General features: G+C 40.3%; 1 protein-coding gene across 1 annotated transcript in view; it reads left to right on the forward strand.

Moving 5' to 3' along the window:
• LOC148839113 (G protein-coupled receptor kinase 5-like) overlaps positions 1–14,348 on the forward strand; it is a 55,546-nt gene that overhangs the window by 23,575 nt on the left and 17,623 nt on the right. Inside the window, exon 2 of the mRNA XM_088904663.1 lies at positions 13,125–13,220. Within this exon, the coding sequence (XP_088760789.1) occupies positions 13,125–13,220 (96 nt within the window). The remainder of the gene's footprint in view (positions 1–13,124; positions 13,221–14,348) is intronic.

The following is a 14,348-nucleotide window of genomic DNA, read 5'->3' on the forward strand; positions in this document are numbered from 1 at the left end:
ACAGTGCAGAGAGGTTTGTTGTTTTCGCTTTTTTAACAGCAACTGGCAAAGAAATCCCTTTTCACTTTTCACTTTGCTCCTGTTAACCTGACTTGCTGGGTTTTTGTACAGTAACATGCTGCTTAGCAAGGTCTTTCCTCTACAGCAGTTCCCAGTTTTTAAGGCGGTAATGTTAGTCTAGGTTTCCTGTTGTCGGGGTTTAATTTGATTTAGTTGTTTTTTTTGTTCTGAAATTTTAGCCGGTTTTCAGGATTACATTTGTCTGTGTTTCCCATGACAGGAATGAATCATGCCCCTTTTGAAACCACTGAAACTGAAAGCTCATAGGTACTGTTTTGTGCTGTGAGGTATGCACAGCATGCTCAGCTTTTAATGGCAGAATGTAGGAAGAAATGTTTTAAAGAATCCTATGCAGCATGCACAGGTTAATCCACACACATTTATAAGAAGGGTGAAATGACTTTTAAACCTGAGGTAAAATCAACAGTCTGGGGGTGGCATTGCCACACACAGTAAATGTCTTGGGGTCTCAAAGATGAGGTAAAGGTGAGGGTGGGAGGTGTAGAGGTAGGGGGAAGAGTAGAAGGCTTTATAGAGGTAAGGTAGTGTTAAGTGTAATGCCTGAGCACCCAGCACTCTCACACATTCCTCTCTACGAAGATTGTAGTATGTCAGTTAATGTTTAATCTCTTACACTTTATGTCCTGTCTCCTTCCAGGCCCCCTATTCTAGATATATATTTAGCGGGTGGCTCTCTTTTGTGATTTTTTGGCGTGGTGTTCGTGGCCTACCATGGACTTTTCTTCCTTCCAGAAATTACCCAGAAGTCTGCTTGAGACTCAACATAGTCAGCTCCATTTGGCTAGGAGAAAGGATTTGCGCCAGATCGCTTGCTTTCCCTGGTAGATATAGCTGAATAGCTATATAGGATACATCACAAAAAACATTTTCCACTTTAGACAATATGCAGACCTGTTGATTGCGGCAGACGGCAAGCAGGACAGTTAATTCAGACATTTTTAGAAGCTATTCTAGTAAGTCTAAATCAGGCTTCAACACAAGTAAAAAGTTATGTCTTTGGATGGATTAGGCAACAGCAACTGGTCCTGAGATGAAGACATGATCATTTAACCATATCAGCAGGTGGACGAATAAATACAGCTGTCGGGGGGCTATAGCCTTGAGTGTTCAGTACTTGAATACATTCATACCTTTATAGCTTTACAGGCTCACACTTTCACCTTTTTGTTTATAATATAATAAAGATATTTCTTTTTAAATAACATATTTCCTGGTAAAGTTCAGACTTCATGTTCTTGTTGGTTGCATCAGATATTTAATTGGCTTTCTGTTTCCCTCATGTCAATACGCTTGAAAGGACAGGCCTACCAGGCGCCAGTTTATTACTCTGTAAGCCTAGGAGAGCACTGCTTAAAACTTGTCCTCTTCTCTGAGCTTATCCATTAGCACAGAACAAGAGACGATCTAATGGACGCCTACTGCACCGGATGCCAGCCTTTCAAACATCGTTTTTATTTTACATCGCTGATGTCAGCGCTATAAACTACAACATGAAACAAAGGGAGTAGTCTACAGTATGTGACCCTTATGGAACAAATTATGCTGACTAGTTCCTTTGCATAAACAGACTTTTTATTTGGTGTGTGTTTCATGACATTATTCATACATTTACTACACTAGCATGCAAACCTCCTAGGTTATATTGTAGTTATCTTAGGGATTGAAAGTGTAGTGGACAGTGCCAGTACAAATGCTGACATATATTAAGACTTTTTTTAAAAATACAGGAAGTAGGTCTAATAAATGCATTATAAATCTGAATTACAAATTTCAACAACCAATCCTAAATGTCTACATGTTGATTGTGTTTTTCATTGCTAGCTGAAGGATTAGTTAAATAACTGTAAAATGTGTTGGAGAGAAGATTGTTTTAATTTTGTAAGTAGTAGGGTTGTCACCTAAGGTTCATAAGGTATATGAACTTCCGGACACACAAAACTTCCCTTCAAAATATAAAACAAGTGGTTTGATGGGAAGGTCCCTGCAGAAAATCCACATGAACACTGGGATACCATGCACACTCCACACACACAGGCTCCCAAAGTTGAATGAAGATCAGAAGCTTCAAGTACTGTGCCACCATGGGGGGAGGGCTGCAAGTTCAAATCCCATATACAGTACCTCCACTGCCGCTGAAGCCCTGAGCAAAGTACTTTACCAAGAATACTCCAGCAAATACACAGATATACGCACACATACACACATAAACTGGAATAAAATGTTTGTGTGTAAGAAACACATACTTTAATTGTAAGATGTACTGTATACACTGGTTTAGATACAAATTATCATAATTAATTAGTTAATACCAATAATGTTCCAAGCCCACAGGTATATGATACAAACGACACGCATACTACATGTAGAAATTCAGAAAAAGGATTCAGATTCAGAATTTGCTATACATTGAGTAAAAATACAATTGGTTCTGATGGAATGTTGACTGAATTGCTGACATTGTCAATATTCTTGGCTTAAAACCTGTGATGGGTTGTTACTGTTCAGTGTTAAGTATGCTGACACACACACAGTTTACCAAATAGTTACAAACGGTGCTCTTTGACAAAGCAGGGCCTGTAGCTTCTCAGCAGACTTTGTCCCCATGTTTTGTCGATGGTGTGCACAAATCTGAGTAAAGTTCACTGACTTGGATTTTCTTTTAACAGTAAAAGGAAATTTTTGAGTAGTAATTGCTATGTAAATGAACGGTTCAGTGATTTTGGGAGGGGGAGGGAACGTTGGGGAAGAGTGTGATTATTTTTGGTATTAACCAATATGCATAAGGGGCCTAGAGCTTTGCTGTTTTGCCGTGGTAAAAGAAAATCTAGATTAGATTTTGTATTAAAATTCACCAAGGAAAACGTCACTATGAACGTATTTGAATAATTAAAGATTTTTGAATAATAAAAAAAATGTGAAAATGGTTCGCTGAGGCAGCAGAAAGACAGAAAGTTTATGTAGGTTGCGGTTTACGGTCGAGAAAAATGCTACATTGTTTTTTTGTCTTGTCAGTCTGAAAGTGTGCTTCCTTTCTGAGTCTGTGCTTGAGAGTTGATGCAGTGGGTAACTGCAGTGGCCCTGATTTTGACAGTTGAATACTCATGAAGCACTGGTTTCAAAATTGGCAAAGCAAGGGGTTTTTCAGCCTCTCTTCACATGTAAATGAAACATTACAAGAGCGTAGCCGAATAATCAGAAGCTTCTAAAACTTTGATAGTGGCATAAAACTAGATGGAAAGTAAGTGGTGGTATAGGAAATAAGCCTGTGTCTGATAAATTGTTTTATGCCTGAGAACAGAAGCAGGAATCAACAAAGCTTAAAAATAGACTTCTTCAGTATTCGTACCAGCAGTAAACTGTCATTTCATACAAACATCCAGTAGCAGAAAAAAAGTAACCTAGCAGAACTGGGATGTTGTCTGTGTAAGAGACAATACATGTACGTGAATTAGCTTCTTTGAAGTAATAAAGCTCCCTTTGTTTCCATGATGTTAGCTGAGCATGATATTTCACACTGATTCAAGCAAAAAGATGCAGGTGGTGATATTTGTAAGAGCTCTTCCAGTGGAGAGGCAATATTTATTGACTGCAGTGGTAAGTTTGCAAACTGAATTCCTTTTTCTAAGTGTAAACCCTACCATGATTTTCTTTGGCATTTTGCGAACATACAGAGCACAGAGGCTGTGACAGGTTGTCCATTAAATCACAGAACTTTGACGTCATTGTCACTGTCTCTTCTCCAGAAATTTTCTTCTTACAACAGCTCGAAATGGTCGCTTGGCTTTAAACTGAAGAACACTGAAGCTTTAAAATGAAGATCCCTGAAGGAACTCCATGACGACTCTTGTTTTCAGTCTCTCTGTCCTGTATCCTGTATGTACCTGGAGACTAACTGACTTATTTTTCAAAGTGTCTTTTGCTGATGATAAGCTTGGCCTGACTTCTCAATCCCATCTAGACATTCAGCTTGCATTTCTACTCAAAGCCAGAGACTGAGTATAGACAAACACCTTTCCCACTGCTGCTTCAAAGGATTTCTGTAGTAGTACTTTGATCAGTACTTCATTTAAAGGCATCAAGGGTTGAATTACTTGCCCACGGAGCTTATGACACAGTGAGACCCCTTGGTAACTTACAAAAAAAAACCCTAAAACAAAACTTTTCCATGTTCACTCGCTGGTTCACAATTCTGTTTGGGTTAATGTCTTCAGCTGTCAATAGACATCAGCTCAAGATCTCTTGAGACCCCAAGATAAAACCTAATTGTTTTCTTTTTTTGCCCTTGAAGGAGAGGAGAAAAATAGTTTACTCCTGCAGAAATTAAAAAATTTTCAACAGAATGAAAGTTTTTTTTCCCGTTTTTCACACAGCTCCTGTCAGCAGGGCAAATGAGTGTCGATGTTGTGCCACTGTGACATCTGATTACATTTCATTCTTTTGTGACATGAGGATATTTTTCACTTTTCTGTGTTGCTGCTCCTCCCTTGTCTTGTGGTAACAAGGTAGCAGAATCAGAATAATTAACATTCAGAATTAACCATACCCATCTTGCGGTTCTTAAAAAAGCAGATTCTTTTAACAGAAAAGGCTATCTATCAGGGAGTTTAAGTTGTGTACAGTTTAAAGTCACATGTGACCCTTTGCTATACAGTATCTCTTTTGCTGCATACCCCACCCTGCTGCATAAGTACCATCAATGTGACATTACGGCATGAAAGAATACTACTTAATGTCACATTCTGTCTTGGGCTGTTTTGTTAATAGTTCCTTATACAGTTTCCTGAAAGACACTGTAAGCAGTTAATTGGTACTGTGTGCCTTAAGAGCACTTGTACTTTGTACTTTCATTTGCGTGGTAAATTTCCTGAAGCTACTTTAAGTGTCCTGGGATGATTATTTTCCTGTCATCTCCCAAAAAAGCATTGTTGATATTTGCCTGACCTGGTCATCACAGCTGATTAAAAATAAATAGATAAATCCATCATTTTTAAAGAGTTTTGACAAAGCACTCCTGTTGTATTGCCTCCTCAGACTGCGGGAAATGACTTTTGGTTGCATAGAGGAGGAAAATAAGGTGTCTGCTGCTCTTTCTGAAAAAGTACACGTCTGAGTCACCTGAATAAGTAGGACTGCGCGGCAGTCATCTAGTGGCGTGTCATTGATGTTTTAAGAATAAAAGTGAGCTGAAGCATTTGCAAATAAAGAATACCTGGATAACTTTTAATGAATCCATTGACTGAGCAAAGAAGGCACAATCAGGGTCTTGTGGAATATACAGTAAGAAAGGTTACGAATGAGAAGACACAGTTCCTTCTATCTTGATCATTTGGTTGTAAGGATTTCATCCAGCTGTTTTTGAAGGATATACAGTAGGCATCTGCTCCGGGGAATCTAGGCACTGTGTTTCAGATCTTTACTCCTTTATATTGTGTTTTCAGTCATATAAATGCTCATCCTCTACTGCTTCAGTATTCAGACCATTGTTTCGCTGTTAGTCCTGAATTAGTTCTCTAGGTTGACTCTGTTGAAGCCTTTTAGGATTTTAAATACATGTAGCGAGTCCTCTTGTAGCCTTCCCTATTCAAGGCTAACAAGATTATGTGCCTTCGACCTGTCTGGTTATGATTTCTTTAAGGCCAGGAGGTAGCCTTGTAGCTCTTCTCTGAACTGATTCCACAGTAGTAGTATTCCTAATAAGGATACCAACATAATAAGGTTACCAAAACTGTGACAGTATTCTAAAAATGGTCTTTATGATGATTTTTATAATTCTCACGTAATGTACCTGAATCAGAATTTCAGAAGGGAAGTTATGGTAAAATAATGTATTGACTGGTCAGACGTCACAGCACTGTGACTGGGTCTCTGGGCCCTTGTGCAGTTGCTAGTTCTTTGGCAGCCATAGTGGGCAGCCGTCCCATAATAATATGACTTCTCGCTCAGTGCCGCAGGACTGGGAGGCCAGGAGTCGACAGCTGTGAATCCCTTTACCCCTAGGCCACAGGCTGGAGAGGTCCATTCCCAGGAAGAGTCCCAAGCCTCTCATATTTACTCTGGAAAGTAATTCTACTTCAAGCATCGCTATCAGATGAATAAACAGTCCGTGCAAATTGCCTCTGACCCAGGCTATTGTTCCGGATCTGGCAAACTGACAGAGTGACCCGGAAGCCAAGAGGGAAGATAACTGAAAGAGGGCTTTTTTTAAAAAAAAGAGCTCACCAGCAAGAATCTCCAAAATCCCATATCCCTGCACTCACACTTCCACCTCCCTTTGCCCTCCTCCCCCTTTTTTTCTTTTACAGGTGGGGCTTTTTTTTTTTTTACCGGCCCGCCCATTTCTCCTCGCCAGGTTTTGCCTTTTTTCTCTTTCATTGCTTCCCCTTTCTTCTTCTCATAGTTCTCATTAAATCTCATCGAAACCTGAGACCTGAGAAGTTGTGTTTGGAGCGGTCGAAACCTTGTTTGAAGTTGTTTCTGAATGGCACTCGGTTTGGGCCTGTTGAATGTTCCAGAAGTCTGGTTGCCGTGGTTCCCCAAGAGGCTTTGTCCTCTCCCTTCCACAGGCCCTGCGAGTGAACACAGGCTAGAGCATGGAAGAACTAGTCCCTCACACAAAAAAGCACTTTACACCTGCCAAAATTACCTGGACTGACAGGCCTGGACAATTTGTTATAATCATAATAATTATACTAATAATCCTTACACTTATATAGCGCTTTTCTGGACACTCCACTCAAAGCGCTTTACAGGTAATGGGGACTCCCCTCCATCACCACCAATGTGCAACCTCCACCTGGATGATGTGATGACAGCTATAGTGCACCAGTACACTCACCACATACAAGCTATCAGCGGGGAGGAGAGCAGAGTGATGAAGCCAGTTCACAGATGGGGATTATTAGGAGGCCATGATTGGTAAAGGCCAGGGGGAAATTTGGTCAGGATGCCGGGGTTACACCCCTACTCTTTTAGAGAAACACCCTGGGATTTTTAATGACCACAGACAGTCAGGACCTTAGTTTTACGTCTCATCCAAAGGACGGCGCCTTTTTACAGTATAGCGTCCCCAACACTGTACTGGGGTATTAGGACCTACACAGACTGCAGGGTGACCACCCCCTACTGGCCCCACTAACACCTCTTCCAGCAGCAACCTTAGTTTTCCCAGGAGGTCTCCCATCCAGGTACTGACCAGGCTCACACCTGCTAAGCTTCAGTGGGCTGCCAGTTGTGAGTTGCAGGGTGGCATGGCTGCTGTTAGTGACATTTAAATCAGAGAGCAATTTTCGGATAACTGTTGACACACAAGTTGGAGTCAGAGACTTTTCTGTAGCATTGGGTATTGTTGTTATTATTTGTCTTGGACCTTGTACTGTGGGGCCTTGTGTCTAAAATTGAGAAAAACACAAAAGTAGATTGTGACATGAGATGTGCTGCATCTCCACATCAGCTCCTGCCTGTTTGCCAATCATTTACACATCATCCACAAATGTTGCACAAAAAAGAAAATGCTGGAGGAAAAGAAGTCTAGTGGCTTTTTGAAATGTCTTCAAGGTATAAGTCGCTCTGTTTCGCCTTGATGTGAATCAGATGAGCTATTTTTTTGTCTTGTTGTGTCATTCAGAACAAAATCGTCAGTAGAAAATTAAATGTATTTTTCTTTTAATGCATATTTCTTTCTGCAGTCGTTAAAATGAGAGCTAACCCAGTACTGCACTAAAAGTGTTGTGCAGGCATTACCTCCAACCCTTGTGCTTTTCACACATAAAGAAAAGATTCACCTAAGAAATCCTTTGTGCGCCTCTAACTCTCCTTTTCCTGTCTTTGTGCAAGATGCTGAGATACTATCACCGAGCCATCCAGGTTAAACCTTTTCAAAGGAACCAGTCCTTGACCTCAGGCAATCTCTGCAAGGAATTTTAAAGCAGCCAAGGGCCACATCGGCCAATTAAAAGTGACGCAGGTCCGACACTCTGACATGAGAAAGCGAGACAGCAAGGCAGCTCCTGCAAACAGAGCTTTCACAAGCATGGTCTTATCTTCCCAGAGGGAACAGTTCTGTCTGGAAAATGTCTACCGATACAACAGCTGGTGTCCAGCCTTTAGTAGCAACCCTGTCTTTTCTCCCCACTCTCTCTATTCCAACTATAGTTTTCGGATTTGATCTCCAGGTCACTGTAATGTCTCCCAGAGACTGAAGGAAAGACAGCTCAGAGTGAAAGAGCATCTACTATGACCTCAGAGTTGGGCATAGCACCAGCTGTGGGGTCAGAATGCGGTGCTAAAAATCATGCTCCAAGTGAAGGATTTCGTTCCAGTCTGCTATTAATAAAGAAATCGTATATTTAGGCAGCTTTTCCACTAAGATGTTAAATCTTTTTTTTGTTTGCCAGAAGATCAGGCTGTTTCTGTAAGAGGCTTCTTAGTTCCTTGGTAAAGGTTCAATGCCCAAACTCACTTGAAAACACCCACATGGTGCCAATTGGTCTGCAAATTGTCAAGTAACCAGAAAAGCACTCTGAAGTGAAGATGATTCAGAATATGTTCTGCTGAATATCAGAGCTCCCCTTCTTCAGCCCCATTAGGACACTTCCGTAGAATGGAAAAGAATGATGATATTTGATCAGACACCTATAGTAAGTATGATATTTTCCCTTAAATGTCTCTACAATGACCTGTGATAATAAACATGCTATTTATAGGGTTGAGTGTGAATTGTGCACCAAGTGACTCTGCTATAAAAGTAAAAGGAGTTTTACCTCTGTTAAGTGATGACTCCAACATGGAGACTGAGACTTACCTACCTAACATGTTCTCCACGTGTTTAGGAAAGAGAACAACATTGATTGTGTCTAGCTTGCAAACAGTATTCAGCACTGCAGAGAAAACATGTTTGAAATGGTTGAAAAAGACAACAATCCATGAAATAACTAGAGCGCATTTTGCTGACGGAGCAACAGTGAGATTTCCATTTTGACCTGTGCCTGACAGATACGAGCCGGCGCGCAATGTAATGGCCTATAATAAGAATGTCTGAACCCCATTCACATGGACAGTACTTTATCAAAATCACCACCAGAGCTGTTTGCGTTTTTGCACAGCAAGGTATCTCTGCCACATCTTTGCCAGACTCGATCATCTTTGATCAGCTGTGCTTACCAATATTTTCATCAGGTGCCTGGCACTGTTTCAGGTGAAGCAATAAAGACAAGAAGATTTCATTCAGAATAACTGAAGCCTTTAAAAGCCTCGGCATAGAGATCAGGTCAGACAGAGCAAAATCTGAATAATCTTTTCATCAACAAGACCTGAAGCCTATCAAGGCTGTCATGCATGTTTTAAATACTTGACCTGCACCAGAGAGCTCTCAGATTTGCTAAGCAATATGACTGGTGTCCCGTCCAGGGTATATCCAGTTTTGTACTTGTTGATGGCTCCTCTGGGACCCTGTATTGAATAAAGCAGTTAGAAAATGAATGGACAGATGCTATATTATTTAAGAAATGTGTGCATTACTCTGATCTGCAACTTTAATTTGTCTTTTGAAGGAATTTCCGAAACGTTTCTTACTGGATTAGTATATCTGTAACCACTGCTTATGTTCAACTGTTTACAAGAGTTTGTGATTTAAAAATGATCATGGATTCTTTTGCTTTTTTAAGTAGCACTTGCCTGTTTCCAGAACTGATTGCTTCCATTGTGTGATAACAGTCCTGAGAAATCTGTGCAGCATTATTCAGTGTCTTGGAATCTCCTCTGGCTGAATGCTGTCTCAGTGGATGTGACCTCCTCCTTTTCTTGGTTAGCTATATCTGTGTCAGTGGTGGACCCTAGAGGTTTCTGAAAAAAATCCTCATAAGGTCAAGAGGAAGTGAAATGTAAAGTACAAATTATACATCTGCACTTGTATACTCATTTCGGGCATGATTTATTTTGACAAAGTTAGGAGCCACATACTCTAAAATGTAAGCTTAAGGACAATTCTTCAGCTTTTCAAAGTTTTAGAAAAACTGCCGTATGTCTTATATAGACCAGTAAGCCAGTGTAACGAAATAGGAGCAACAACAAAGTTGTAGAAGCTTTAGTGACAGGAACAGGATGAAAAGAAGCAGATATACTAGTGGTTGTAGTAACTGCAGGAACAGTGGCAGCAGTAATAACATTAGCTAAAGTGGCTTCAAGCTTGACAAAGCCATTCCAGTCTGAATTTGACTCTCGCACTCTGAATCCATTGTTTGTACTGTATATTTGAGAGGTTGTGACTACAAACTTAACTGTGAATTAGATGCTCCATGGTTAAATAATTATTTTATTTTCTATTATTTTTATTTCTGTTACATACAGCAACATAGTAGTAGCAGCAGTGGAAGTCTTTTTTTATTAGCACATTTCTGTGTATAATTTCAGCTCTATGTACAGTATTATCTGAATATCAATAATGTTCCTTCCCTTCTATGTACCGGCAGAAACATATAATGATAACTGTCCAACATTTATTGATATTAGTTACTTGCCTGTAAAAACAGTAATGTACTGGGAACCATTAGTATTATTAATAGCTGTCTTTGTTCCGTTAAACTGCAATATTTCTGTCAGAACCACAGAGGGCTGTGAGGAATTACTGCACTAGGTTGGGCTTGTGCAGCTCCTGCTCAGTTGGAATGTATGAACAACTAAACCTGTCTAGAGCCTCACTATGAATGTAGAACTGTGATGGTCAAATGTTTGTGTCTGGATGTTCACAGTTATGCTGGCAGTGGACTGTAACCAACAGTTTAGACTTGCATCTTCTTGTGTTGCCAATTTTACAGCGGAAGATTTTATAAGATGAATCCCTCGGCCCTGAGCAGCAGAGGTGTTGCACTGAGGGGGCTTGTTACAGCTCTGGAGTGTGAATCATTACTGAACCTGATCTCCAATAATTTCTGGAATGCCTAAACGACAGCTTCTTCCTATGAGACGAGCTGAATCAGTTCGGTTCACTTTATTTTATACAGTGTCTTTTCATGGTACAACCCATCTTCAAGTTAGTATAGTTCATAAATTAAGGTATAGTTTGTATACAAGGATGACATATAACAAATAATCATGTCTCAGACGAAGGGCTTTAAAATACTATGTATTTTTTTATATGGTATTAAAACAACAGCCAGAGAGAAAAAACCTGAATATTATTTTTAGTTTGAAGTATAACTACGTTCTACGAATGCAGAGGCAGCTAGGAAACTGAAGCAAAGTTTGAAGCAACTAAGAATGACTGATGGCTCACGCAAAACCTAATCAATAGGGATTAGAGATCTGCAGTGAGAGAAGTGTCACTCTGTCACTGGTAAGAGTGAGGCTGCCAATTATTTGAATTCTTCCAGTGCTGGAGTAGGTTGGCCTAGCAGTAATCCCACAGAGCAGCATGAACCTTATTGCTATTCCAAAATGACTTCATAGAACGCGGGAGTCAGTTAGTTTAACAAAGCAGGGACTCTGTTTGACGCGTTTATTCGTTCCCAGTGTGTTCCAAGTTAAGCTGACCGCGGGGGGAGAAACGAAGTGCATCGTCTGCGTGTGTGTTCTGGGAGTCCAGTGTCTTTAAGCGTAACAGTGGCTATGCCTGGAATTTTACAATTAAATCACGCAAGGCCACCAGGGTGGGTGCAACAACACAGAATATTGACAAAGTTGTGAAAGAAATCGAGGGAGCTTTCCTTCCTTAGACTAAAAGAGGGGCAAAGAGTTTTACTTACACAAGCAAGCTTGATATGTATGAAGTCCATGGAATCAATAGTCCTCAGTGTAAAGACAAACAGTTATCGGAATAAAAACGAATTTCTTCTAATGGTTTATGGCATATCAAAAAATGCTAATGTTAACGTCAAAACGGCAAAGGACGCTTTTGTCGAAACGTATTTCTGTCCCTGCATAACATTTGTGTTTCACAACATGAAAAGAACTGTGACATATGAATTAGATTTGTGTTCCTTCAGTCATCAGCGCATGCTTACTCAGCTGACTGGTATGTGATGGTCTTGAAGTTCCAATATGTAATACCCATCTGGAGATGTTTATATACATTCAGATACTGTGGTTTCTAAAAAGCATGGACCCAAGTTTAAATTAACAGGGGTGGAGGCTATACTCTAATGGTCCCCTGGTGGTACAGTCTGCAAGTGCTTTAATGCAGGTGTGCTAATGTTTAGCACTGTTAAATAGAGAGAGACATTTAAGTGCAAGGAAGCTTTGGACTCCTGGAGATGGAGGAACTGTGCCTCTCTGTTGCCGTAGCACTTGAACTGTTTTGTATATTTCTAAAAAGGGAACTTTTAAGATATTAATTATTATTTTAATGAATAAATCTCATACTGCAGTGGGAAAGGTTTTCACAAGATGTTATTGCCAAAATGACTTTGGCACTTACATAAAACTTCTTTCCCCATCACACATCACAGTGAGGGAAATCTCATAGCACACAGCACACATTGGCTCTTCATCCTTCGGATGAGATGTAAAACTGAGGTCCTGACTCTCTGTGGTCATTAAAAATCCCAGGGTGTTTCTCGTAAAGATTAGGGGTGTTACCCCGGCGTCCTGGCCAAAATTTCCCATTGGCCCTTATCAATCATGGCCTCCTAATACTCCCTGTCTATGAATTGGCTTCATTACTCTGCTCTCCTCCCCACTGATAGCTGGTGTGTGGTGAGCGTTCTGGCGCACTATGGCTGCCGTCGCATCATCAAGGTGGATACTGCACATTGGTGGTGGTGGAGGGGAGTCCCCATTACCTGTAAAGCGCTTTGAGTGGAGTGTCCAGAAAAGCGCTATGTAAGTGTAAGCAATTATTATTATTATTATTATTATTATTCATAGCACACATTGCTACTGCTTTTTAGTCTGTACTAGGAAGCATGGGGCCCATCCCCCCAACTACTACCCTAGAGGGCTCGTTGCATTAGTCCTTGATTATTGAATTGAGAAAGCAATTACTGAGGCACATGGCAGCAATGACTTTTATTAACGGCCTAGGTTTCCTAAGTCACTTTCTTCTCTCGCAGGCGGGGGCGGGAAACGGAAAGGACGAAGCAAAAAATGGAGGGAGATTCTGCGCTTCCCTCACATCAGCCAGTGTGTAGAACTACGCAACAGTATCGGTGAGTTGACCATGGAGCTGTCCACCATCCTCCTGTATAATACTATATAGTCCTCCCATAGAAAACGTTGCATTTTTTAAATTATGATACAGCATTTGGGGATTAATGTAGTTCATTTTGCATGTATTTTCATTACAAAGTAAATATTCAGTATACATCTTTCATTTTTATGACTTGTGGTGTATACTGTGGTGATACATCAGCAATATTAAAGCAATTTAATGTGATGTCACTTTTAATAGTTTTAGAGATGCAAGTACAAGCCTCAGTGTTAGAGATAGGCCCTTCAGACCATTGCTCACAGATGTGTTGTGTTTTTTTTATTCACATTTACTTGCAGCTTATATACTGTCACCAGCACTGCGTCACCCACAAACAAAATGCCCATCACTCCTTTTCATGAACTCTATGTTTAAGCTCCATACATTCTTAAAATTTGTTTTAGACCTTCACTTCATTGCTCACTTGTTTCATCATTGTATATATTGCACCAATTTTGCATGCTGTATTACCATATTTAAGCTCTAATTAACACTATGCAATTCTGCTGCAATGTTATGATGTATTGATGTATTAATGTAAGTCACCACATAAAGGTGCCAGTCAAAAATAAACTGTAATATTAATTACCGGTATAATAGTGATGGGCAGCACAGTGGAGTGGTGATTAGCATTGTAGCATTGCCAGTGCTGGAGTTCTATCTGCGTGGACTTTGTATGTTCTCCCATTCTCCCCCTGTTCACATAGGTTTCCTCCCACAATCCACAAACATGCAGGTAGGTTAATTGGCTTATGGGAAAATTGACCCTGGTGTGAGAATGTATGCCCTGCAATAGACTGGCATCCCATCAAGGGTGTACCCCAGCTTGAGCCCCTTGCTTGCTGGGATAGACTCCAGTTCCCCTGCGACCCTGAATTGGATGAAGCAGTTAAAAATGGATGGAGGGAGCTATAATATATAATTGAAGCACTTTCAATGTTGGAAGTTGATTTACTAAGGAATAGATTATGCTTTGCTAAACTTGTTTTCCAAATTTACATACTGTAATTTGTTTCACAAACATTGTTTAAGCTGAATATGTCAGTGGTTTTGTTTTACTACTTTTGGCAGCAATTTTCATGTAATT

The sequence above is a fragment of the Atractosteus spatula genome, chromosome 2 (genome assembly GCF_055471065.1).
Source record: "Atractosteus spatula isolate fAtrSpa1 chromosome 2, fAtrSpa1.hap1, whole genome shotgun sequence".
In the NCBI taxonomy this organism is placed as follows: Eukaryota; Metazoa; Chordata; class Actinopteri; order Semionotiformes; family Lepisosteidae; genus Atractosteus; species Atractosteus spatula.